The following is a 26,680-nucleotide window of genomic DNA, read 5'->3' as shown; positions in this document are numbered from 1 at the left end:
AATAGATAACATATTTAATATGCAATATGTAATGAAATATAACATATAATCTATTAAACAATATAAAGAATATAACATTATGTAATATCTTGTAATATATAATGCAGATTATAATATAATAATAGTATAATAATATTACAGATAATAAATATAATATGCAATATATGTCTCTATCTTATGTAATAATATTATATATTATATATGTGTATATACATTACGTATATAGCATATATTTAGTTACATATATATTATATAAAGTAATATCTATTATATACTAAATAGTATATATAATGCATATTAGATATTAAATACTAGTAAATAATGCCTATTATATAATAAAATCATGCCTGTTATATATATAAGTAGTATAATATATATATAATATCTATAATATGTACAATAATAACATATAAAAATATATAATTTAGTAGGTGATGTAAAATATATGTTACATGTAAAATAGAACATAAAAATTATTATAGGTTGTATATTGTGTATTGTATATGTTATATGTTACATATTATATATTATGTATTATATATTGTGTATTGTCTATTATATATTGTGTATTATATATTATACATTATATCACACATCTAGTATGTATTCTGTATTATTTATTATCTATAACATATTATTTTAGGAAATAAACCCATCCTGTTTCAGAAACCCATCAGTGGCTGGCGTTTAGAGGAACAAAACCAAACCCTTTCCTCACAACCCTCTGCTCCAAGCAAAAAAAAAAAAAAACCCTGGAATTTTTGCCCACAGACAGAAGTCACAAATCCACAATTCCACGGAGACAAGGGTGATATCGGGGAATTCAGCTAAATTAATTCAAATTGCTCCGAATTTCCCTGTCACTCGGGTTTGGAATGCAGCAAATTCCCACTTGGGGGAAAAGGTGACAGCTTCTAGATGGAAATCCCTTAAATCCCTCAGGCCACTCCATAAAATCACCTCTGAGAAAGGAACGGAGGGGGAAGAGGAAAGAAAAAAACCTGAAGGAATCCTGTGACATTTTTAGCTCGTATTTTATTTTTTCCTTCCCTCATTGAATGAACTCATTCACGGCTCCAGCGTGTCGAGTTTATTTTAATTTCTCTCCTAAGGGATTATTCAGGAAAACGTAATTGTGTCAGGAGCTGGATGCGTTCCCACCGGAGCAGGATGTACCAGGAAAGGTCACTCAGCTCCTGGTGTCCTGCCCAAAATTATTCTCTGGGCTCTTAAACCTGGCTCAGCAGCACAGGAAAAAAAACAGGATTAAGCTTAAAAACCCGCGAGTTACCCCAGGAGTTTTCACAACTGCCCGGATCGCGGATTAGAAGCGGGAGAAGTCGGGAAAATGGGGTGGAATTAAGCAGTTTTTCATGGTCGGGTTCCTAAAATACCACAAAAAATCCATTTTTGGGGGGAGAAAGTTCATTAAAAATGGGATCGTGGCTTTGCGCTCCAGCCCGTGCAAGGTCACTGCTGCTGGATTTAACAGGATTCAGGCTCGGATTGGGCGCATTTCCTAAGGAATTGCCTGTTTTCCTTTTATTCACAGAGGTGCAAGGCCTGAAATGATTTTTCCCTGCGGGATGAGGAGGAGAATTACGTGGGAATTGCACAGAAATGACATGGGAATTACTTGGGGATCACACGGGAATTGACATGGGAATCACTTGGGAGATTTAATGGGACTCCTGGGTTTTGCCAGTGGGCAAAAAAAACCTCAACCTAAAAATGTATTATATTTTAAAATAATAGATTTTATATTTATATATTTATATATTTATATATTTATATATTTATATATAAATATATAAATATATAAATATATAAATATATAAATATATAAATATATAAATATATATATATAAAACACATTTTATGGTTGGTTTGCCTTTAGAGCTACGTGAGACTTAACTCTGTTAACTTGCTAACATGTGAATTACATGGGAATTTTAGGGTTTTTCTTGGGGCGGGGGTGTTTGTTGTTGTTTTGTTTTGGGGGTTTTTTTGGGTTTTTTTGTTTGTTTGTTTTCGCGAAGGGGCTCAATGTTTGGTTTGTCACGGGACTCAAACGCGAGTTTACATAAATTACACAGGAGCTACCTTGTGCCGTACCCCGGCTTTTGCCAAAGGCCCCAGAGCGCTGGATTATCACGTGAATCCGCGTGAATTCCACGGAAATTCCATGCGAACTCCACGCGAGCTGCCGTTCCTTCGCCAGGAGCTCGGATGGTTTCTTTATCTATTTCTTTATCTATTTCTTTATCTATTTCTTTATGCAGAGCCTCGCTCCCCTCACAAAATAACGACGCGGCTCCTTTAAGACGCACCCTCACTCTGGCCCCGCCCCTTCAGCGCGCGCACGGAGGCGTGGCCCGGCGCGGCGGAAGGCGTTGGGATGATTGACAGCGCCCCGGCCCAATCAGAGAGCAGCGAGAGGGAGGGGGGCGGAGCTTCCGGCGGAGCTGCTGAGGCGGCGGCGCTCGGAGGGAACCGGAGCGGAGCCGCCATGATCAAGAAGTTCGATAAAAAGGACGAAGAGTCCGGTACGGGGGGGGTTGGGGGTGACGAGGGGGCTGTTGGGGTGAGGTGACGCTGAGGTGGAGATGAGGGGACGCTGGGGTGAGGTGACGCTGAGGTGAGGTGACGCTGAAGTGGAGATAAGGGGACGCTGACGTGAGGGGACACTGAGGTAACGCTGAGGTGGAGCTGAGGGGACGCTGAGGTGAGGGAGGCTCTGGAATAGAATTCCCGGAGAAGCTGTGGCTGCTCCCGGATTCCTGAAAGTGTCAGGCTGGAGCGAGCTGGGATGGTGGGAGGTGTCGCTGCTCTGGAAGCGAAAGGTCCTTAAATTTCCTTCCAAGCCAACCCGGTCCGTGGTTCTGTGATATCTCTCACAGCTCGTGGGGTGTTTGTGCTTCAGCTGCAAGAAGTGACTGACAAAGTATTTCAGAGGAATTGGGGTCTCTTTGCTCTTCCTTGTTTGCGCAGCTGCTTTCTAGAGAGGATTTTATCCCTGTCTCTGCTCGGTGCGGATGTTTCATCCCTCAAAAAAAAAGGAAGAGAGCAATGATGACGTGTATTTATATTTATATCGTTACCTGGAAGTGTCCGAGGCCAGGCTGGATAGGGTTAGGAGCAGCTTGGGATAGCGAGAGGTGTCCCTGGAAAATCCCTTTCAAAGCTCTGGAATTTAAATCCGTGTTCCCCACAAAAAAACTGATGCCGCCCTGCATTTTCTCTGCTGCCCGAACGTGCCCAGCTGGGGGCTCGAGTTGTGTTCCGTTTTCAATTTCTTTCCGCTCGGGATGCGAGAATTGAGGAGTAAAGGAGCTGGAAATGAGGAATTCCAGCTTGGGAGGAGAGGGTCAGGAGCAGAAGTGAGGCTGTGGAGGGATTTATGTCCCGAAAAATGGTTTCGGTTCTTTCACATCCCGATCAGCCGCTCTCGAGCTGATGCCTTCAGTGCTTTTGGTGCCTGAAGGAATAAAACCAGGCAGATTAGGAGAGCAGAAAAAGGAAATCATTCACTGTCAAGGCAAATTAAATATCATATTCTTCCTCTCTTTTTTATTTTTTTTTACATTTATTCTTTCTATAACTCCGAATATACCACTTAATAAAGTGGATTCAAAGCCGCTGATGGCCAACATCAGTTATTCAGAGAGGAATGTTGCCGTTTTTAGGCGGTTTGGTAAAATTCTGGGGTTTGTTCAGGCCTGTTGGGGCGTGGGAGGAATTGATTTCCTCGACTGAGGGCTCTCTTTTCCCTCAGGTAGCGGCTCCAATCCTTTCCAGCATCTGGAGAAGAGCGCTGTGCTTCAGGAGGTAGGAGTAACCACAGGGTAATGCTTTTGGTGAATGATCTTTTCCTTCAGGGGGTGTCGCAGAAGGATTGTGGATGGCTGAATTCATAGGGTTAATTTAAATAAAATTAATTTTATCTAGAGTTAATGAGGGGGGGCGTTTTTTAGGGTAATTAGATGACACGTGGCTTCTGCCTTCCGTATGGATGTGTGGCATCTCAGGGAGCTGTTCCTGAAGAAAAAAAAAATCTTTTATTTTGAGGCATTTTCGCCAGTTCCAGGTGGCCAAAATTGAGCTGTTTGTGCTTTGTCCAGATTGCTGCGAGCTCAAGATCCAAGAGCACACGTTAAACACAAATAAAACCTACGAGCTGCTTGGCTGGGAACGGATTCGTTCAATTTGGATGCTGCAGGGGAATAATTATTTGGGATAATCAGGATTTATCCAGGCAGAATTTCTGTTTCATTCCCAGGCGCGGCTCTTCAACGAGACCCCGATAAACCCACGAAGATGCCTTCACATCCTCACCAAGATCCTCTACCTGCTGAACCAGGTAGCTCCTGAGGATTTCTCTCCATCCACAACGAACGTTTTTAGCAGGGGGAAGAAATTTCCAACCTCTTCCTGCCCCCAGGGAAAACTCCTTGGGAAACTTCCATCCCTGTGGGGGGCGTTTAGAGCGGAGATAATTCCCAATTATCTGGGAACATGCATTCCCTTGGGAGGAAAGGATGGTTTCTACCAGGAGAAAATCTCCAAGATTCCTGGTGTGTGGGAGGGCATTAGAAAAATAAAAAAGGAGCTGGATAATTCCTGCTTTTCCATCCTCTCTGCCGCTCGCAGGGCGAACACTTCGGAACCACGGAAGCCACGGAAGCTTTTTTTGCCATGACCAGATTGTTCCAATCAAATGATGTAAGGACCTGGTGGTTTTGCCTCTCCCTGCTTCTGCAGGAGCTGCCAAACCCTTGGATTATTTTTCTTTTTGGGGGGGGGGGATGTGGGAGGCAAACGTCGCACGGGAGGAGCTCTGGAGGCAATTCCTGCTTTGGAAATAAAGGATTGAGTAGCAGCACATGCTTGGGTTGGGGGTGGAGGTGGGTTCTGAGTTAATTAACGCTGTAAAAGCGGGGAGAATGACACAGGCTGAGTTTATAAATCGGCCTCGCTTGCTGGTCGTTGCTTCCGCTCGCAGAGCGCCATCTGCTCGAGCCAAAGCAGAGTTTGAAAATTGCCCGCGGATCAAAAGCTCCCCAGAAAGTGGATCAGCATTGATCCCCTTCAGGCAAGGGATGGGAGCACCCTAAAAATCCGTGGAATGCTTTGGGAATTGAGTCTGGGAGCTGGGCTTTGGGCTCAGCAGAATGTGAAATCCTTCTGTGATGGCGTGGGGGCTCGTTAATTTTAATTAAAAAGGGTTTGCTTGTTAGAGGTCTGTCCGAGGAAGGTGTAGCTGTTCCAAGATGTGATAAAATCTTTGGAAGTACGGAGCGTTTTGGGGTGTTTCTCGTATCCACGTTTTGAAAATATAAAAATACTTTTATATTTTTTAAAATATAAAAGTAATTGTTTGCAAAGACTTAACGTCAACGCTCGGCGTGTGTTCCTCATTTTATTTTGTCAGTAGCAAAGTCATTTTTTGATTGGGAGGCTTCTGAGTACGGCTGTGCTGCATCACTTTAATAATTAACGTGGATTTTTATAATAATTCTTACCATTTTACAAAATATTGATGTCGTACTCCTCTGATTCGTTTGATATCAGGGAACTTGGCTCTTATCCAGGGACCAAAATGTAGTTTTCCACTGTCAGCTTGGAACTGAAAAAGAGCTGGTTTTTCTTCTAGAGTGAAACATTTCGTTCTTTATGTTCATTTCTCTTCTAAAACCTCTGACTGCCGTTGAGTTTAACCTTTTTTCTTCGCAGCAAACCCTCCGAAGGATGTGTTACCTCACGATCAAAGAGATGGCCAATATCTCTGAGGATGTCATCATTGTCACCAGCAGGTGGGAACCCCTCCAGGCTTTTCCAGCCTCTGGAAAAGGGGCTGCAGCTCCCTGGGGTTGTTTGGGCAGGGTTGAGGTTTTTGGGAGGATGCAGCAGTTCTGAGATACACAGTATGTGTATCTCTCTGAAATTATATTTTGTTCCCACTCCCTGGGAGAATTCAGTTTATTGAGCGGTCGTTACTTTGTTTTCTTCTGTTTTGTGGCGGTGTTTTTGTTTTTAAGTTCTCGATGCTCCGTGGATTTGTCAGAGTTTTGGTTGTGGCTTTGCTGGCAGAGCAAATTAAAGCAAAGCAGAGCGAATTAAAGAAAAGCAGAGCAAAGCCCAGCTCATTCTCCCAGCTGAGCTCTGGATTTTTTTATTGCTGCAAAAATAGCCACTTGCAGCTGTTGCTGGAGCAAAAAATGGATCTGTTGTTGGATTGCTGAACAGCTTTAGAAAGATTATAAAATAAACCAAACTGAACTTTGGTCACTATTTCTAAATCAAAATTCTGTGTAGGACAAGAAGCACCAAGAAGGAGAAAGATTTAAACAAACCAAAGCAATACAACAGGCTGTGCATTTTACAGTTCTGTGTTTCCCAGGTTTTGATGTCTGTTATTCTCTAATTAAACTGATTATTAAGAACTGATTGTTGCTGACCAGAACTAGAGCAGCTAAATGAGCTGGATGTCACCTAAACACTGAGCTCTGCGGGTGTTAAACAAACCAAAGCAATACAACAAATTGTGCATTTTACAGTTCTGTGTTTCCCCAGGTTTTGATGTCAACTAGTCTCTAATTAAATGGATTATTAACAAATTGTTTCTGACCAGAACTAGAGCAGCTGAATGAGCTGGATGAGGAGGAAAGGCTGAGCCATGAGGATATTAAACAAACCAAACCAATACACCAGACTGTGCATTTTACAGTTATGTATTTCCCCAGGTTTTGATGTCAGTTATTCTCTAATTAAACTGATCATTAACAAATTGTTTCTGACCAGAACTAGAGCAGCTAAATGAGCTGGATGTCACCTAAACACTGAGCCATGGGGGTGTTAAACAAACCAAAGCAATACAAGAGATTGTGCATTTTACAGTTCTGTGTTTCCCCAGGTTTTGATGTCTGTTATTCTCTAATTAAACTGATTATTAAGAACTGTTTGTTGACCAGAACTAGAGCAGCTAAATGAGCTGGATGAGGAGGAAAGGCTGAGCCATGGAGATGTTAAAGAAACCAAAGCAATACACCAGACTGTGCATTTTACAGTTCTGTATTTCCCCAGGTTTTGATGTCAACTAGTCTCTAATTAAACTGATCATTAACAAGTTGTTGCTGACCAGAGCCAGAGCAGCTAAACGAGGTGAATGAGGAGTTGAGGCTGAGCCCTGGGGGTGTCAAAGAAGCGTTGCCAGGATGTTTTTTTTGTGGTTTCAGTTTGACCAAAGACATGACGGGCAAGGAGGATGTGTACCGAGGCCCGGCCATCCGAGCCCTGTGCAGGATCACCGATGTGAGTACACGCCGGGCACGGCTGCCCTGGGGCTTTCAAATCCCAACACTGCTCTGGTCAGTGCCCTGTGCAATTTCCAGGAGCTCTGGGAATGTGCAGCTGGAATGTTTGGGAGCTCCAGTTTCAGTCTGGGATTGTTCTGATCGATGCCCTGTGCAGTTTCCAGGAGCTTTGTGGGGCTGGAGCTCTGGGAATGTGCAGCTGGAATGTTTGGGAGCTTCATTTTCTATCTGGGATTGTTCTGATCAATGCCCAGTGCAGTTTCCAGGAGCACTGGGAATGTGCAGCTGGAATGTTTGGGAGCTCCAGTTTCTATCTGGGATTGCTCTGATCAATGCCCAGTGCAGTTTCCAGGAGCACTGGGAATGTGCAGCTGGAATGTTTGGGAGCTCCAGTTTCAGTCTGGGATTGCTCCACTCAATCCCCAGTGCAGTTTCCAGGAGCTCTGGAGCACTGGGAATGTGCAGCTGGAATGTTTGGGAACTCCAGTTTCAGTCTGGGATTGTTCTGATCGATGCCCTGTGCAATTTCCAGGAGCACTGGAGCACTGGGAATGTGCAGCTGGAATGTTTGGGAACTCCAGTTTCAGTCTGGGATTGCTCTGATCAATGCCCAGTGCAATTTCCAGGAGCACTGGGAATGTGCAGCTGGAATGTTTGGGAGCTCCAGTTTCTATCTGGGATTGCTCTGATCAATGCCCTGTGCAATTTCCAGGAGATCTGTGGGGCTGCAGCACTGGGAATGTGCAGCTGGAATGTTTGGGAGCTCCAGTTTCTATCTGGGATTGCTCTGATCAATGCCCTGTGCAATTTCCAGGAGCACTGGGAATGTGCAGCTGGAATGTTTGGGAGCTCCAGTTTCTATCTGGGATTGCTCCACTCAATCCCCAGTGCAATTTCCAGGAGCACTGGGAATGTGCATCTGGAATGTTTGGAAGCTCCAGTTTCTCTCTGGGATTGCTCTGATCAATGCCCTGTGCTATTTCCAGGAGCTCTGGGAATGTGCAGCTGGAATGTTTGGGAGCTCCAGTTTCTCTCTGGGATTGCTCTGATCAATGCCCTGTGCAATTTCCAGGAGCACTGGGAATGTGCAGCTGGAATATTTGGGAGCTCCAGTTTCTCTCTGGGATTGCTCTGATCAATGCCCAGTGCAATTTCCAGGAGATCTGTGGGGCTGCAGCACTGGGAATGTGCAGCTGGAATGTTTGGGAGCTCCAGTTTCTCTCTGGGATTGCTCTGATCAATGCCCTGTGCAATTTCCAGGAGCTCTGGGAATGTGCAGCTGGAATGTTTGGGAGCTCCAGTTTCTATCTGGGATTGCTCCACTCGATGCCTTGTGCGATTTCCAAGAGCTCTGGAGCACTGGGAATGTGCAGCTGGAATGTTTGGGAGCTCCTTTCCACCCCGAAATTCCCCTGCTGGTGACTTTGTCACCGTCCCCCTTCAGCACCAGGCAGCTCAAACCCGCCTCCACCTTGCAGAATTAACTCAGGATTTTTGCTGGGGGATCCTTTGAACGTGGATTTTTTTTTTTTTTGCCTTCTGCCGCTTTTCTTCTCCTCCTCCGACGCTTCCCCCCTTCCCTTTTTCCCCGTTTTCCCCTTCCCAGGGTACCATGCTCCAAGGCATCGAGAGGTACATGAAGCAGGCCATCGTGGACAAAGTCCCCAGCGTGTCCAGCTCTGCTCTGGTCTCTTCCTTGGTAAGGAAAGCAGGAGATTTTTGTGGATCTGCTGGGTTGTTTTTTTTTTTTCAGGCTGGGAAGGCGAATCTGCTGCATCTGTTTTGTTTTTATTCTGAGGTATCTCTTCATCTGCCTGGGAAATAAGGAAAAAGCAGAGTTTCCTTCCCCTCCTCAAATTCCTTTGAGGAGCTCAATCGTGATAATAGTGCAAAATGCTCAGATTTCAGTGTAAAACGTGAAATTTATCTGGGGAGGGACCGTGAAATCACCTGCTGAACCTGCAATTCAGGATTATTTCTGCTGGCAGACACCAGGAGAGCAAGAGGAAGGAATCCACTCAGTTCTTTTAGGAGAAAATTCCAGGAAAGATCTCAATAATTAATATTTTTATTAATCAAACTGGTAACTTGGGACTGAGACGGAATAAAATCCGCAGGGGGTGGAGGGAGGATAAAGAGTGAAACTGCTCCGAGCTCGTCTCCGACCTCAATTTTCCCACTTCTTTTTTGTGCAGCACATGATGAAGATCAGCTACGACGTGGTCAAAAGATGGATCAACGAAGCTCAGGAAGCAGCTTCCAGTGACAACATCATGGTTCAGGTGTGTTTGAGGGTGGCTGTCCCCAAAAATGCTCTGGGGCATTAGTGGCCTGCTGAGAGTTCTTAAGAAAACTTCAGGGGGGGGGAAAAAAAATAAAAATCATCTTTTCCTTTAGCTTTTTAAAAGCGAGAATTGCGGGAAAGAACTTGACAGTTTTCAAAATAATTAATGGATTTTTTCCACCATGCCAGCGCGGGATCGTTAATTAAGGGCTGGCTCTGGAGTTCTCTTCCCCTTTTTTCCTGCTGAATTTCTGGTAGCTGGAATGCTGCTGCCTGTGCTTGTTGTAGAAGGGATTTGAATCTTTGGATCTCAGCTCAAAAATCTTGGGAAATGATCTCACTGCCTCCCAAGGGGCATCGCCTGACCTTCAGAAAACTTGCCAGGTGCAAAAGATGAACCCAAATATCAGTAAGATCTCCACAAGAGCAGAATTTTTTTGTTTTGCACAGATATTCCAGACATCTGTGGAAATGGGATTATTCTGCCTGGTGCAGGATGTGGGATTATTCTGCCTGGTGCAGGATATTAAATTATTCTGCCTGTGCAAAATATTAAATTATTCTGCCTGGTGCAGGATGTGGGATTATTCTGCCTGGTGCAGGATATTAAATTATTCTGCCTGTGCAAAATATTAAATTATTCTGCCTGGTGCAGGATGTGGGATTATTCTGCCTGGTGCAGGATATTAAATTATTCTGCCTGTGCAAAATATTAAATTCTTCTGCCTGGTGCAGGATATTAAATTATTCTGCCTGTGCAAAATATTAAATTATTCTGCCTGGTGCAGGATATTAAATTATTCTGCCTGTGCAAAATATTAAATTCTTCTGCCTGGTGCAGGATATTAAATTATTCTGCCTGGTGCAAAATATTAAATTATTCTGCCCGTTGCAGACACATGTCCAGAAAGATTCTGTCAAATCGGCTTTGTTCTTGCCCACTTAGCAGCTTCATTAAATGCAGTAAATCAGTTTTGTGGGAGGGGAAAATGAACAAAACCAAACCAAAATAACTCGGCAAGGAGTTAGAAATGTTCTTTTGTGCTTCCAGCGGAAAAGCCTCAAGGATTTCTGTGAGCTCAGCTTGTCCTTTCAGGGCCTTGGGTTATCCTGGATGTGAATTTCCTTAGAAACGCACTCAGAAGTGCAAAGCTGAAACCTTTGAAGTTACCATATTTAATGAGGAGGGGAGGAGGAAAAAAAAAAACCAAAAAAGAAATAAATTAACTTTGTGGCTCTTTGGATCTTCGGGAACAGTTGAGAGCAGACAGAAAAAAAGGGGCAAGGAAACGTTGCAGATCTTTGCAACTTGTCAGGAAGCTCGGCTCCGTTGAGGTCAGGAGGTGTTTGTGGCGGGAAGCAGCGAGAGTTCCCCCTCGGTCGACGTTTTCCTGTGGATTTTCCGGCTCTACTCAGTGCCTTGCCCCTCTGTTTCCCATCCCGTAGTATCACGCTTTGGGGCTGCTCTATCACCTCAGGAAGAACGATCGCCTGGCCGTCTCCAAGATGCTGAACAAATTCACCAAATCCGGCCTCAAATCCCAGTTTGCCTACTGCATGCTGATCAGGATCGCCAGCAAACTCCTCAAGGAATCCGAAGAGGGGTAAGCCAGGGGCAGGATCTCAGTTAAAAAACCAAAATTAATTAAGGTTTGGAAACAGCGGAGATTTGGGAGGGTTTTTTTTGGGTTTTTTTTTAGCGTTGGTGGAAATCTCCGCGGAGACAGAAGTGGAGCGCTGGGATAATGCGTGGATTCAGTCTTAAAGGGGTTTTATCAGCCTAAAAAAATTCCTGGGGTTGTTGTGTTTGTAGCCATGAAATTCCTGAACTCGATTTTAAAGGGATTTTTCCCGTCTAAAGTCCTGGGATTGTTGTGTTTGTAGCCATGAAAGTCTTGGACTCAATTTTAAAGGGGTTTTTCCAGTCTAAAAGATCCTGGGATTGTTGTGTTTGTATCCGTGAAAGTCTTGGACTCGATTTTAAAGGGGTTTTTCCAGCTTAAAATCCTGGGGTTGTTGTGTTTGTAGTCATGCAAGTCTTGATCCTAAGGGATTTTTCCAGCCTGAAAGATCCCGGGATTGTTGCGTTTGTAGCCATGAAAGGCTTGAAATCAAAGGATTTTTTTCCAGTCTAAAACCCTGGGATTGTTGTGTTTGTAGCCATGAAAGTCTTGAAATCAAAGGGATTTTCCAGTCTAAAACCCTGGGATTGTTGTGTTTGTAGCCATGAAAGATTTGAACTCAATCTTAAGGGATTTTTCCAGCCTAAATTTTTGGGATTGTTGTGTTGTAGCCATGAAAGTCTTGGGCTCAAAGGGGTTTTTCCAGCCTAAATTTTTGGGATTGTTGTGTTTGTAGCCATGAAAGTCTTGGACTCGATTTTAAAGGGGTTTTTCCAGTCTAAAAGATCCTGGGATTGCTGTGTTTGTAGCCATGAAAGTCTTGGACTCAATTTTAAAGGGGTTTTTCCAGTCTAAAACCCTGGGATTGCTGTGTTTGTAGCCATGAAAGTCCTGGACTCGATTTTAAAGGGGTTTTTTCAGCCTAAAATCCTGGGATTGTTGTGTTTGTAGCCATGAAGGTCCTGTACTCGATTTTAAAGGTTTTTTTCTAGCCTAAAACCCTGGAATTGTTGTGTTTGTAGCCATGAAAGTCTTGGACTCAAAGGGATTTTTCCAGCCAAAAATCTTGGGATTGTTGCATTTGTAGCCATGAAAGATTTGAAATCAGTCTTAAAGAAGTTTTTCCAGTCTAAAACCCTGGGATTGTTGTGTTTGTAGTCATAACATTCTTGAAATCAAAGGAATTTTCCAGCCTAAAATATCCTGGGATTGCTGTGTTTGTAGCCATGAAAGTCTTGGTCTCAAAGGGATTTTTCCAGCCGAAATTTTTGGTATTGTTGCGTTTGTAGCCATGAAAGTCTTGAAATCAAAGGAATTTTCCAGTCTAAAACCCTGGGATTGTTGTGTTTGTAGCCATGAAAGTCTTGAAATTAAAGGAATTTTCCAGCCTAAAACCCTGGAATTATTGTGTTTGTAGCCATGAACGATTTGAACTCAATCTTAAGGGATTTTTCCAGTCTAAAATATCCTGGGATTGTTGTGTTTGTAGCCATGAAAGTCTTGGACTCGATTTTAAAGGGTTTTTTCCAGCCTAAAATATCCTGGGATTGTTGTGTTTGTAGCCATGAAAGATTTGGACTCAAAGGGATTTTTCCAGCCTAAATTTTTGGTATTGTTGCGTTTGTAGCCATCAAAGTCTTGAAATCAAAGGAATTTTCCAGTCTAAACCCCTGGGATTGTTGTGTTTGTAGCCATGAAAGTCTTGGACTCGATTTTAAAGGGATTTTTCCAGTCTAAACGATCCTGGGATTTTTGTGTTTGTATCTGTGAAAGTCTTGAACTCAATCTTAAAGGAAAATTCCAGCGTAAAATCCTGGGATTGTTGTGTTGTAGCCATGAAAGATTTGGACTCATAGGGGTTTTTCCAGCCTGAATTTTTGGGATTGTTGTGTTTGTAGTCATGAAAGTCTTGGACTCGATTTTAAAGGGTTTTTTCCCATCTAAAACCCTGGCATTGTTGTCTTTGTAGCCATGAAAGTCCCGTACTCGATTTTAAAGGACTTTTTTCCAGTCTAAAAGATCCTGGGATTGTTGTGTTTGTCACCATGAAAGTCTTGGACTCGATTTTAAAGGGATTTTTCCAGTCTAAATGATCCTGGGATTGTTGTGTTTGTATCCGTGAAAGTCTTGAACTCAATCTTAAAGGAAAATTCCAGCGTAAAATCCTGGGATTGTTGTGTTTGTAGCCATGAAATGTTTGGACTCAAAGGGATTTTTCCAGCCTAAAATCTTGGTGTTGTTGTGTTTGTAGCCATGAAAGACTTGAAATCAGTCTTAAAGAAGTTTTTCCAGTCTAAAATATCCTGGGATTGTTGTGTTTGTAGCCATGAAAGTCTTGGTCTCAAAGGGGTTTTTCCAGCCTAAATTTTTGGGACTGTTGTGTTTGTAGCCATGAAAGTCTTGGACTCGATTTTAAAGGGGATTTTCCAGTCTAACACCCTGGGATTGTTGTGTTTGTAGCCATGAAAGATTTGAACTCAATCTTAAGGGATTTTTCCAGCCTAAAATATCCTGGGTTTGTTGTGTCTTTAGCCATGAAAGTCTTGGTCTCAAAGGGGTTTTTCCAGCCAAAAATCTTGGGATTGTTGTGTTTGTAGCCATGAAAGTCTTGGACTCAAAGGATTTTTTTCCAGTCTAAAACCCTGGGATTGTTGTGTTTGTAGTCATGAAATTCTTGAAATTAAAAGGAATTTTCCAGCCTAAAACCCTGGAATTATTGTGTTTGTAGCCATGAACGATTTGAACTCAATCTTAAGGGATTTTTCCAGTCTAAAAGATCCTGGGATTGTTGTGTTTGTATCCGTGAAAGTCTTGAACTCAATCTTAGAGGAAAATTCCAGCGTAAAATCCTGGGATTGTTGTGTTTGTAGCCATGAAATATTTGAACTCAATCTTAAGGGATTTTTCCAGTCTAAAAGATCCTGGGATTGTTGTGTTTGTACCCGTGAAAGTCTTGGACTCGATTTTAACGGGGTTTTTCCAGCTTAAAATCCTGGGGTTGTTGTGTTTGTAGTCATGCAAGTCTTGATCCTAAGGGATTTTTCCAGCCTAAAAGATCCCGGGATTGTTGTATTTGTAGTCATGAAAGTCTTGAAATCAAAGGATTTTTTTCCAGTCTAAAACCCTGGGATTATTGTGTTTGTAGCCATGAAAGTCTTGGACTCTATTTTAATGGGTTTTTATTCCAGCCTAAAAGATCCTGGGATTGTTGTGTTTGTATCTGTGAAAGTCTTGAAATCAAAGAATTTTCCAGTCTAAAATCCTGGGATTGTTGCGTTTGTAGCCATGAAAGTCTTAGACTCAAAGGGATTTTTCCAGCCTAAATTTTTGGGATTGTTGCATTTGTAGCCATGAAAGTCTTGGACTCAAAGGGGTTTTTCCAGCCTAAATTTTTGGGATTGTTGTGTTTGCAGCCATGAGAGCCCCCTGTTCGACTTCATCGAGAGCTGCCTGAGAAACAAGCACGAGATGGTGATTTATGAGGCTGCCTCTGCCATCATCCACCTGCCCAACTGCACTGCCAGGGAGCTGGCACCCGCTGTGTCAGGTTGGTCCCAGCCCTTTGAACCCCCGAAATAAAGAAATTTACAGGAAACCTGCCGGAATTGTAACCCCCAAACCCCGATTTTCTGATGATTTGGGGTTAGAAGGGCTTTTAATCCCGAATTTAAAGGGGTTTTGGGGTCAGATCCCTTTTTCATCCTGAGGTTTAGGTAAGAGGTGGCACAGGGGTGATTCTGGTCTTTATCCAGCTGCAGGAATTTGGGATGGGAGGGAATCGTGGAATGGTTTGGGTTGGAAAAAGATCTCAAATCCCATCCAGTGCCACCCTCTACCATGGACAATGACACCTCCCACTATCCCAGGCTGCTCCAAACCTTGTCCAACCTGACCTTGGACGCTTCCAGGGATGGAACAAGCACAGATTTCTCTGGGAAAACTCTCCTCCACCCTTAATACAGAGCTGGAATGTTGAGACACGTGTGCCACCCCTGTTATTGGGATAAAAACCAGGAGCTGGTTTCTAACTTGGGATGGGAGGGAATCGTGGAATGGTTTGGGTTGGAAAAAGAACTTAAATCCCATCCAGTGCCACCCTCTACCGTGGACAGTGACACCTCCCACTATCCCAGGCTGCTCCAAACCTTCTCCAACCTGACCTTGGACGCTTCCAGGGATGGAACAACCACAGATTTCTCTGGGAAAACTCTCCTCCACCCTTAATACAGAGCTGGAATGTTGAGACACGTGTGCCACCCCTGTTATTGGGATAAAAACCAGGAGCTGGTTTCTAACCTGCGTGAAGCTCGTCATAAATTAGGCATAGAGCTGCATGAATATTTAACGGTTGAATGGAGATTTATTCGACTTTTTACTCTGTTCCTTTGCTTTGAAAGAAGCCATATCTTTATTTTTGGGGGGTTTTTTTTGTGTTTTTTTCCCCTGCCAGTGTTGCAGCTTTTCTGCAGTTCTCCCAAACCTGTCCTGCGCTACGCAGCCGTCCGGACCCTCAACAAAGTGAGTGCTTCAAAACCTCCAAAAACAAAACTTCACTCTCTGAGATCAGAGCCAGGCAGCAGTGCCTAATGATGCCCTTGGGATGACTTTATTTGGAATTATTCCGTGCTGGAGAATTGGCTTTTCCAGGCCAGCTCTCCTGGTGGGACAGAAATCTTTTCCTGCATTCAGGCCGTGCTTCCTCATTTCTGAGCCGAGGGGATGTCACGAGCTGGAGTTTGATAATTTGTGAGCTTTCAGCTGGAATCCTGGCTGTTTAATACCACAAAATCCACCAGGTGAAGGGAAAGCTCTGATTTCAGTGCCACGCAGCGCAACAGCAAAAAAAATCTGTCCCTGTCCAAACTTGAACTTAAAAAATCCATTTAAAGCGCCGCAACCTAAAACTCCCCTGAGCTCAGATTGCGTCCAACCCTCTGTCAAGAGACCAAGGTCTCTGTAGGAAAGATGTGCATTTAGGGAGATGATTGTTTTAATTTGTGTAGATTTAAGCAAAGGTGTTTGTGATGAACTAAGTAATATTAATCCTCTAAGATGCTTGAACAGAGACAAAGATGAGAAGCCCCCTGCGCCAGTGAAGAAGTGAGAAGATGTCTCTGTACCTAGAAGTAAAGAATCCTTTGCTTTGAAGTTATTTATCTTTAAAAGGTGACACCCCAGGGTGCAAAAGTCTAAGACCCATGACCCATCAGCAGCTTGGGAAACTGCTCCTGGGAAGGTCACAAAGGCAATTTTCTCCGGGCAGTTGTTTTTGTGACAGTTTAAAACCCACAAGAGAACTGTTCTAAGTTGTCAGTGGGTTCCATGACTCAAAAAGAGACTCTTCCCCTAATGAATTGATAAAAGACTATTATCAGATCGTGAAACTGACTAAAAATTACAGGTTTTGTCTCTTTATGTTGTTTTGTAAGAAAGTGAGCAGTTTGTAAGGGGAGAGGAAAGTGGTTTTTTTGAAGTTTCATTCCATTTTAGTTTTTCTCCAACTTTTTTTTTTCTCTTCTTTTAGTGTACGTTAACAAACTCTTTGTTAATTTTAAAGCTGAGCCTTCTTCGTCTTTGTCCTGGTTTGGGACAAATTTGGGAGAAAACCCTTGTATAGGATTCCTCTAAGGAAGCAAACTCAAGTGGCCCCTCCTTTTAACCGGTCCGGTAAAAAAAAAAAAACCCTTTGGAGAAAAGTGGAAAAAACTATTTTACTAAACAAATGAAGTGCATACAAGTATAAAGAATGAATAATATGAAACAATAAACCTCTCCTTCTGAAGTGAGATGGCAAATTGAGAAAGTCCTTGCCGTGGGTGGAGCTCGGCTCTCTCTCAGTCTCTCCTCAGTCCCAGTCCCTCCGGCGCTGCTGGAAAATGCCGAGGTCCCGGCCCCGGTGGGCCGCAGGTGCAGCCCCCAGTGCTCCCCTGGGTTTTTAGTCTAGAGCAGGTTTAAACAGTTCCAAGAAAAAGGAAAAAAAAACAGTCCAGGGAACTTCTCTGCCCTAGCTAGCTGAAACGAACTAAAAGCAAAACAAGATCTCTGTCCTGCAGTCTCTCCAAGCCTCCGCCGAACACCCCGTCCGCAGCAGAATGTGGAGGAGTCAGGCAGTTTTCTCAAAACAAACTCCGCGCTTCTCCTTGCTCTTAGAACCAGTCTTAAAGGCACAGGACTCAATATACAGCACAAACAGAACAGACGACTGGGGATACAAACATCATAAAGTTACCCTAGGACAGTCTTTCTCCTAGTCCCTCTCCCACAAAAAGAGTAAATATCAAGACCAAAATTCAGTAAACGTGAAACCGCTGCGTTAATTGGTGTCTCCGCCCGGTTTAAAATTCAAACCATAACACCCTCCGAACCGCAGCACGCCGCGGCTCCCAAACAGATCCCGGCACTCTGCGTTCCTTGCAGGTGGCCATGAAGCATCCGTCTGCGGTCACCGCCTGCAACCTGGACCTGGAGAACCTCATCACCGACTCCAACAGGAGCATCGCCACGCTGGCCATCACCACGCTGCTGAAGACGGGCAGCGAGAGCAGCGTGGACAGGCTCATGAAGCAGATCTCCTCCTTCGTCTCGGAAATCTCAGATGAGTTCAAGGTGTGGCGCTTGGAGCCCTCCAGCTCTTTCCCAGCGGGTTTTTCTCCCGTTCTTGGTGGGGTTTTTGTGGTTTTTTTTTCTTTTCGATGAAGGGGTTTTTTTTTTTCCCCTGCTTGTCGGCGTTTCGGGTGGGTAAAGTTCAGAAGGTGTTTTCCAGTTGAAGTTTCTTGTGTGCTTTCCTCCAAGAAAGGAGAAATACGGTTTGGTGGATTCTTGGCTTCTGTGCAGTGACCTGCAAAGCTTCCTTCTGGTTGTTTTAGGGAGGAGGAAGAGGAGGTGGCTTTAGGGAGGAGGAGGAAGAGGTGGGTTTAGGGAGGAGGAGGAAGAGGTGGTTTTAGAGAGGAGGAGGAAGAAGAGGTGGCTTTAGGGAGGAGGAAGAGGTGGTTTTAGGGATGAGGAGGAAGAGGTGGTTTTAGGGAGGAGGAGGAAGAGGTGATTTGAGGGAGGAGGAGGAAGAGGTGATTTGAGGGAGGAGGAGGAAGAGGTGGTTTTAGGGAGGAGGAGGAAGAGGTGGTTTTAGGGAGGAGGAAGAGGTGGTTTTAGGGAGGAGGAAGAGGTGGTTTTAGGGAGGAGGAGGAAGAGGTGGTTTTAGGGAGGAGGAGGAAGAGGTGGTTTTAGGGAGGAGGAGGAAGAGGTGGGTTTAGGGAGGAGGAAGAGGTGGTTTTAGGGAGGAGGAGGAAGAGGTGTTTTTAGGGAGGAGGAAGAGGTGGTTTTAGGGAGGAGGAAGAGGTGGTTTTAGGGAGGAGGAGGAAGAGGTGGTTTTAGGGAGGAGGAGGAAGAGGTGGTTTTAGGGAGGAGGAAGAGGTGGTTTTAGGGAGGAGGAAGAGGTGGTTTTAGGGAGGAGGAAGAGGGGGTTTTAGGGAGGAGGAAGAGGGGGTTTTAGGGAGGAGGAAGAGGGGGTTTTAGGGAGGAGGAAGAGGGGGTTTTAGGGAGGAGGAAGAGGGGGTTTTAGGGAGGAGGAGGAGGGGGTTTTAGGGAGGAGGAAGAGGTGGTTTTAGGGAGGAGGAAGAGGTGGCTTTAGGGAGGAGGAAGAGGTGGGTTTAGGGAGGAGGAAGAGGTGGTTTTAGGGAGGAGGAGGAAGAGGTGGTTTTAGGGAGGAGGAGGAAGAGGTGGCTTTAGGGAGGAGGAAGAGGTGGCGTTAGGGAGGAGGAAGAGGTGGTTTTAGGGAGGAGGAGGAAGAGGTGGTTTTAGGGAGGAGGAGGAAGAGGTGGTTTTAGGGAGGAGGAGGAAGAGGTGGTTTTAGGGAGGAGGAAGAAGAGGTGGTTTTAGGGAGGAGGAGGAAGAGGTGGTTTTAGGGAGGAGGAGGAAGAGGTGGTTTTAGGGAGGAGGAGGAAGAGGTGGTTTTAGGGAGGAGGAAGAGGAGGTTGTTTTAGGGAGGAGGAGGAAGAGGTGGCTTTAGGGAGGAGGAAGAGGTGGCGTTAGGGAGGAAGACGAGGTTGTTTTAGGGAGGAGGAAGAGGTGGTTTTAGGGAGGAGGAGGAAGAGGTGGCTTTAGGGAGGAGGAGGAAGAGGTGGCTTTAGGGAGGAGGAAGAGGTGGTTTTAGGGAGGAGGAAGAGGTGGTTTTAGGGAGGAGGAAGAGGTGGTTTTAGGGAGGAGGAAGATTTTTAAGTGTTCTTCTTGAGTTTAGATCACGTCAGTCTTGATGCACAGTTAGGAAACTGTGTTAATTACAGATTTCTACCTAATTTGTCCATTTTTATAGTGACTAAACTGGTAACAAATTGGTTCGGGATGGTTCGGTTACATCGTGAAGAGCACGGCTCTGCAGAAATCAGTCTGCGTAAAGCGGTCTAAAGTTTTTGTTTCTTATGAGAAAAAGAAGTTTGGAATTGCCAAGAGTTTTAATGACAGAACTTGAGTTCAAATGGGCAGAAGGAAGGAAGGAGAGGCCTTTGGGTTAACCCATTCCATCCCAAATTCCAGTCTTTTTTAGCAGAGCCAGGCCTTGCAGCACCCTGGCACAAAAACGGTTCCACGCTGCCCCCGGAGAATCCAGCACGTGATTTTTATCCTTGTAGGTGGATTTAATCAATCAAGGCGACAGCCTGAGACAGAAACCTGTGGTTTTTTTCCTTGGGAAATAATCCCATGACCCAGGTTGTTGTGGTTTTTTCCTGCAGGTGGTGGTGGTGCAGGCCATCAGTGCCCTGTGCCAGAAGTACCCTCGGAAGCACAGCGTGATGATGACCTTCCTCTCCAACATGCTCAGGGATGATGTACGTCTGCCACCTGCTCTGGGGAGGGATTTTTGGGATGATTTTGGACCTGCTTGGTGATGAGAAAGGTTTTTTTTTTTTCTGTCAGTGGGTGCGCAGAGAGATGAGTGGTTACAGCACCTGGGGGGGTCAGACCTGTGTGAAAAGCTCGGGAATTAGCGATGGAGCGGCTGCCTAGAGCTGAGCTTGGACAAGGTTAAGAGAATAAAATGGGTGATTTATTAAACCCTTCAGCAGGTTCATTGATGCCTCGAGAGGCTAAACGTTGTTAAAGGAATAAAGCAGGTAAATAAATGTCTTTAAAGATACACCTTGGCCAGTACGAGCTCAGCCGTGGCTCCACCCAAGATGGACTCCGAGTTTTCACACTTTTAGAAGTTTTGATCCATTTCCATATTGGGGTTCACTGTCCAATTCCAGCTCCAGGTGATGAAATCCCATCCTCCCAGATTGCTCTCCTCAATTTGCTGCTGTTTGCACTTTTTGGACCCAAAGCTGCAACGCTGTCCTGGTTCTGGGGCTGGAGGAAGATTATTTTAAACCGTGAGGAGAACTTGCTAACACTTCACGTGAAGTTCCGAGTTACGCACCGACGTATTTAAAATACAAAAGCTAAAACTTAAAGCACCGCACCTTGGGCAGCCAGAAGCTTCACAGAGGCTCCACCCAAGATGGTCACGAGGTTTTTTTTTTCTTTGAGACAATTCTAAGTTGGGTCCATTTACATAGCAGGGCTTAATCCTCCAATTACAGCTAATGAAGTCATTACCTGAAGTTTCCTCCTCCTAATTCACTTTTGTTGATACCTTTCAGGGCCTGAGGCTGTAGGGTGGAATTTCAGGCTTAGAGAGGATTGTTTTATTTGACCAAAACATGAAGACAGTTAACTGACGTTTTATATGGAGTCAAGAGTTACACCCTAGAGCAGTACAGGGTTTAAAAGATAGAAAAGCTAAAACTCCTAAGCCATCATTCAGAGGGCTGGGAATGCCCTGTGGGGTCACCCAGCCCGCTTTTATTTTTGGACAAACTCGTCCCCAGCGCGTACAAACGTTCACCGTCCCCAATTTCCCCTTTGCCAGGGCGGCTTCGAGTACAAGCGAGCCATCGTGGATTGCATCATCGGCATCATCGAGGAGAACCCCGAGAGCAAGGAGTCGGGCCTGGCTCACCTGTGCGAGTTCATCGAGGACTGCGAGCACACCGTGCTGGCCACCAAGATCCTGCACCTGCTGGGCAAGGAGGGGCCCAGGACGCCGGCGCCCTCCAAGTACATCCGCTTCATCTTCAACAGGGTGGTGCTGGAGAACGAGGCCGTCAGGGCTGGTGAGTGCAGCTCCAGGGATGGAATTCTGGCTCTTTGGTCTTTTTTCTCTACCTGGAAGTGAAATTCCGGGTGATTTTAGTAAGGAGGTGCTGTAAGAGTGGGGGTTTTATTTGAGGGCCCTTCAGTGTGGTGCTGGAGAACGAGGCCATCAGGGGTGGTGGGTGCAGCTCCAGGGATGGAATTCTGGCTCTTTGGTCTTTTTTCTCTACCTGGAAGTGAAATTCCGGGTGATTTTAGTAAGGAGGTGCTGTAAGAGTGGGGTTTTATTTGAGGGCCCTTCAGTGTGGTGCTGGAGAACGAGGCCATCAGGGGTGGTGGGTGCAGCTCCAGGGATGGAATTCTGGCTCTTTGGTCTTTTTTCTCTACCTGGAAGTGAAATTCCAGATGATTTTAGTAAGGAGGTGCTGTGAGAGTGGGGGTTTTATTTGAGGTCTTCAGAGTGGTGCTGGAGAACGAGGCCGTGAGGGCTGGTGAGTGCAGCTCCAGGGATGGAATTCTGATTTGTTGGTCTTTTTGTCCACCCAGAAGTGAAATTCCAGATGATTTTAGTAAGGAGGTGCTGTAAGAGTTTGTTGGGGGATTTCAGGGTGGTGCTGGAGAACGAGGCCACCAGGGCTGGTGAGTGCAGCTCCAGGGATGGAATTCTGATTTGTTGGCCTTTTTTCTCTACCTGGAAATGAAGTTCCAGATGATTTTAGTATGGAGGCGATGTAAGAGTGGGATTTTATTTGGAGATCTTCATGGTGGTGCTGGAGAACGAGGCTGTGACGGCTGGTGAGTGCAGCTCCAGGGATGGAATTCTCCACCTGGAAGGTTTTTCTTCACCTGGAAGTGAAATTCTGGGTGATTTTATTAAGGAGGTGCTGTAAGAGTGGGGTTTTTATATGGAGATCTTCATGGTGGTGCTGGAGAACGAGGCCGTGAGGGCTGGTGAGTGCAGCTCCAGAGCTGGAATTCTGGCTCTTTGGTCTTTTTTCTCTCCCTGGAAGTGAAATTCCGGGTGATTTTAGTAAGGAGGTTCTGTAAGAGTGGGATTTTATTTGGAGATCTTCAGGGTGGTGCTGGAGAACGAGGCCGTGAGGACTGGTGAGTGCAGCTCCAGGGATGGAATTCTGATTTGTTGGTCCATCTGGAAGTGAAATTCCAGATGATTTTAGTAAGGAGATGCTGTAAGAGTGGGGTTTTATTTGAGGTCTTCATGGTGGTGCTGGAGAACGAGGCCGTGAGGGCTGGTGAGTGCAGCTCCAGGGATGGAATTCTGGCTCTTTGGTCTTTTTTCACTACCTGGAAGTGAAATTCCGGGTGATTTTAGTATGGAGGCAATGTCAGAGTGGGGTTTTATTTGAGGGCCCTTCATGGTGGTGCTGGAGAACGAGGCCATCAGGGGTGGTGGGTGCAGCTCCAGGGATGGAATTCTCCACCTGGAAGGTTTTTCTTCACCTGGAAGTGAAATTCTGGGTGATTTTATTAAGGAGGTGCTGTAAGAGTGGGGTTTTTATATGGAGATCTTCCTGGTGGTGCTGGAGAACGAGGCCGTGAGGGCTGGTGAGTGCAGCTCCAGGGATGGAATTCTGGCTCTTTGGTCTTTTTTCACTACCTAGAAGTAAAATTCCAGATGATTTTAGTAAGGAGGTGCTCTAAGAGTGGGATTTTATTTGGAGATCTTCCTGGTGGTGCTGGAGAACGAGGCTGTGAGGGCTGGTGAGTGCAGCTCCAGGGATGGAATTCTGGCTCTTTGGTCTTTTTGTCCACCTGGAAGTGAAATTCTGGGTGATTTTAGTAAGGAGGTGCTGTAAGAGTGGGATTTTATTTGGAGATCTTCAGTGTGGTGCTGGAGAACGAGGCCGTGAGGGCTGGTGAGTGCAGCTCCAGGGATGGAATTCTGATTTGTTGGCCTTTTTTCTCCACCTGGGAATGAAAATCAGGGAATTATAATAATTATATTAATACAATGTTATACATTGTTTACTATATATTATATGCTGTATAATATATATATTATTATAATTATATATAATTATATATTTAACAATGTTATACATTGTTTATTACCTATAATATATATTGTATACTGTATATAAAATATATATTATAATATTACAATGTTGTGTTATGCTTATTAGCTGTAATATATACTGTATATTATCTATACAGTTATATACAATATATATAATTTATTCTATTTATTATATTATAATAAGTAACATAACATTAATACTATAATAATATAACAATATATTATATTTAAAATATAACAATATAATAATAGTATAAACTGTAGAGCTACATATATATATATGCAAAGAATTTTTAAAAAATTAAAAAATAATAATTATTTGGTCTAGGCCTGCTGGAATTGGAGGTGTCATACACAAGGAGGGGACGCTGCTTCTTCCCTGTCATGAGTTTGTATTTCCTGAAGCAGCTTCCCCTTCTCTCTGCCTGGGGATTTTCTCCAAGCTGGCACCAGGCTGAAATCAGATTATTTTGGAGAACAGCTCCAGGTGATTGCTGGGGGCTTTGAGCTCCCTGCAGAGCCTCTGGCCCTGGCCACCACTCAGATTCCTCTGGAGTGGGAGCTGCTGCAGATGGCGCAGGGGCCAAGGGCTGGAAAATTCCACGGAGCTCCAACAGATATCTGATGGAGAACTCCCTCAGAACAGATCTGCAGAGCTGATCAGCTGTCATCTCGATCACAGAACTATTTCCACGTGGAAATACAGAAATACTTTGGAATTCCCATATCTCTGAAAAGGTTTATGGTGTAAAAGTGAAAAGAACAGATTTACAGAGCTGATCAGCTGATCTCATTTCCATGTGGAAGCACAGGAATACTTTGGAATTCCCATATCACTGAAAGGTTTATGTTGTGGGGGTTTATGTTGTGGGGGAAATACAGGAATCCTTTGGAATTCCCATATCACTAAAAAGGTTTGTGGTGTAGAATTGAAAAGAACAGATCTGCAGAGCTGATTAGCTGATCTCAATCACAAAACTATTTCCACGTGGAAACACAGGAATCCTTTGGTCTTCCCATATCACTAAAAAGGTTTGTGGGAGTGAAAAGAACAGATTTGCAGAGCTGATCAGCTGTGATCTCGATCACAGAACTATTTCCACATGGAAACCAGGATTCCTTTGGAATTCCCATATCACTGAAATGTTTATTGTGTGGGAGTGAAAAGAACAGATTTGCAGAGCTGATCAGCTGATCTCGATCACAGAACTATTTCCACATGGAAACACAGGCATACTTTAGAATTCCCGTATCACTAAAAAGGTTTGTGGTGTCAAATTGAAAAGTACAAATTTGCAGAGCAATATAGCAGATCTCGATCACAGAACTATTTCCACATGGAAACCAGGAATCCTTTGGTCTTCCCATATCACTGAAAGGTTTGTGGTGTAAAAGTGAAAAGAACAGATTTGCAGAGCTGATCAGCTGTGATCTTGATCACAGAACTATTTCCACGTGGAAGCACAGGAATCCTTTGGAATTCCCATATCACTGAAGTTTATGTTGTGGGAGTGAAAAGAACAGATCTGCAGAGCTGATCAGCTGTGATCTCGATCACAGAACTATTTCCACATGGAAACCAGGATTCCTTTGGAATTCCCATATCACTGAAAGGTTTATTGTGTGGGAGTGAAAAGAACAGATTTGCAGAGCTGATCAGCAGATCTTGATCACAAAACTATTTCCACGTGGAAACCAGGAATCCTTTGGAATTCCCATATCACTGAAAGGTTTATGGTGTAAAAGTGAAAAGAACAGATTTGCAGAGCTGTTAATCTGGTCTTGATCACAGAACTATTTCCATGTGGAAACCAGGAATCCTTTGGAATTCCCATATCACTGAAAGGTTTATGGTGTGGGAATGAAAAGAGCAAATTTGCAGAGCTGATCAGCTGATCTCGATCACAGAACTATTTCCACATGGAAACACAGGAATCCTTTGGAATTCCCATATCACTGAAAGGTTTATGTTGTGGGGGTGAAAAGACCAAATTTGCAGAGCAATATAGCAGATCTTGATCACAAAACTATTTCCACATGGAAACCAGGAATCCTTTGGTCTTCCCATATCACTGAAAAGGTTTGTGGGAGTGAAAAGAACAGATTTGCAGAGCTGATCAGCTGTGATCTCGATCACAGAACTATTTCCACATGGAAACCAGGATTCCTTTGGAATTCCCATATCACTGAAAGGTTTATGTTGTGGGGGTGAAAAGAACAAATTTGCAGAGCAAATAGCTATATAGCTATCTGCTATATAGCAGATCTCGATCACAAAACTATTTCCACGTGGAAACCAGGAATCCTTTGGAATTCCCGTATCACTGAAAGGTTTGTGGTGTAAAAGTGAAAAGAACAGATCTGCAGAGCTGATCAGCTGTGATCTCGATCACAGAACTACTTCCACGTGGAAACCAGGAATCCTTTGGAATTCCCATATCACTGAAAGGTTTATGTTGTGGGGGTGAAAAGAACCGATTTGCAGAGCAGTATAGCAGATCTCGATCACAGAACTATTTCCACGTGGAAACCAGGAATCCTTTGGAATTCCCATATCACTGAAAGGTTTGTGGTGTAAAAGTGAAAAGAACAGATTTGCAGAGCTGATCAGCTGTGATCTTGATCACAGAACTATTTCCACGTGGAAGCACAGGAATCCTTTGGAATTCCCATATCACTGAAGTTTATGGTGTGCGAGTGAAAAGAACAGATTTGCAGAGCTGATCAGCTGTGATCTCGATCACAGAACTATTTCCACATGGAAACACAGGAATACTTTGGAATTCCCATATCTCTGAAAAGACTTATGGTGTAAAAGTGAAAAGAGCAGATTTACAGAGCTGATCAGCTGATCTCATTTCCATGTGGAAGCACAAGAATACTTTGGAATTCCCATATCACTGAAAGGTTTGTGGTGTGGGAATGAAAAGAACAGATCTGCAGAGCAGTATAGCAGATCTCGATCACAAAACTATTTCCACGTGGAAGCACAGGAATCCTTTGGAATTCCCGTGTCACTGCCAGGTTTGTGGCGTGGGGGTGAGAAGCTGTGTAAGTTGCCAGCTCAGGGAGGGGTACAGAGCTCGTGCTCCTGTGACGCCTCGCCGCTCTCCCCGCAGCCGCCGTCAGCGCTTTGGCGAAGTTTGGGGCTCAGAACGAGAACCTGCTCCCGAGCATCCTGGTGCTGCTGCAGAGGTGAGTGCTGGTGGCACGGCAGCGAGGGCTGGCTCTGGCACAGTCCCAGCTGGGGGAGTGGGAAAAGGCTGCTCCCGTTTTTCCTGCGGGGCCGGAGGGA

At 44.4% G+C, this 26,680-nt stretch overlaps 1 protein-coding gene across 2 annotated transcripts in view; it reads left to right on the top strand.

Annotated features, from left to right (window-relative positions):
- The first annotated feature begins 2,439 nt into the window (after nt 1-2,439).
- The window catches only part of COPG2 (COPI coat complex subunit gamma 2), a 39,993-nt gene continuing 15,752 nt past the window's right edge, over nt 2,440-26,680 (top strand). The window contains exons 1-16 of one of the 2 annotated variants that reach the window (XM_058420162.1): nt 2,440-2,546; nt 3,776-3,828; nt 4,280-4,360; nt 4,651-4,722; nt 5,734-5,813; nt 7,236-7,311; nt 8,920-9,012; nt 9,509-9,595; nt 11,044-11,201; nt 14,633-14,766; nt 15,670-15,737; nt 17,637-17,825; nt 19,946-20,041; nt 21,124-21,354; nt 23,057-23,069; nt 26,505-26,580. In XM_058420162.1, the coding sequence (XP_058276145.1) occupies nt 2,510-2,546; nt 3,776-3,828; nt 4,280-4,360; nt 4,651-4,722; nt 5,734-5,813; nt 7,236-7,311; nt 8,920-9,012; nt 9,509-9,595; nt 11,044-11,201; nt 14,633-14,766; nt 15,670-15,737; nt 17,637-17,825; nt 19,946-20,041; nt 21,124-21,354; nt 23,057-23,069; nt 26,505-26,580 (1,544 nt within the window). In that variant the 5' untranslated portion in view covers nt 2,440-2,509. Of the gene's footprint in view, nt 2,547-3,775; nt 3,829-4,279; nt 4,361-4,650; nt 4,723-5,733; nt 5,814-7,235; nt 7,312-8,919; nt 9,013-9,508; nt 9,596-11,043; nt 11,202-14,632; nt 14,767-15,669; nt 15,738-17,636; nt 17,826-19,945; nt 20,042-21,123; nt 21,368-23,056; nt 23,070-26,504; nt 26,581-26,680 lie in introns of both variants that reach the window. The other variant, XM_040061554.2, reaches the window with a different exon arrangement.

The sequence above is a fragment of the Hirundo rustica genome, chromosome 4 (assembly GCF_015227805.2).
Source record: "Hirundo rustica isolate bHirRus1 chromosome 4, bHirRus1.pri.v3, whole genome shotgun sequence".
NCBI classification, from domain to species: Eukaryota; Metazoa; Chordata; class Aves; order Passeriformes; family Hirundinidae; genus Hirundo; species Hirundo rustica.
The sequence above is the reverse complement of the archived record's forward strand: the minus strand, read 5'-3'. Positions and strand labels throughout refer to the sequence as shown.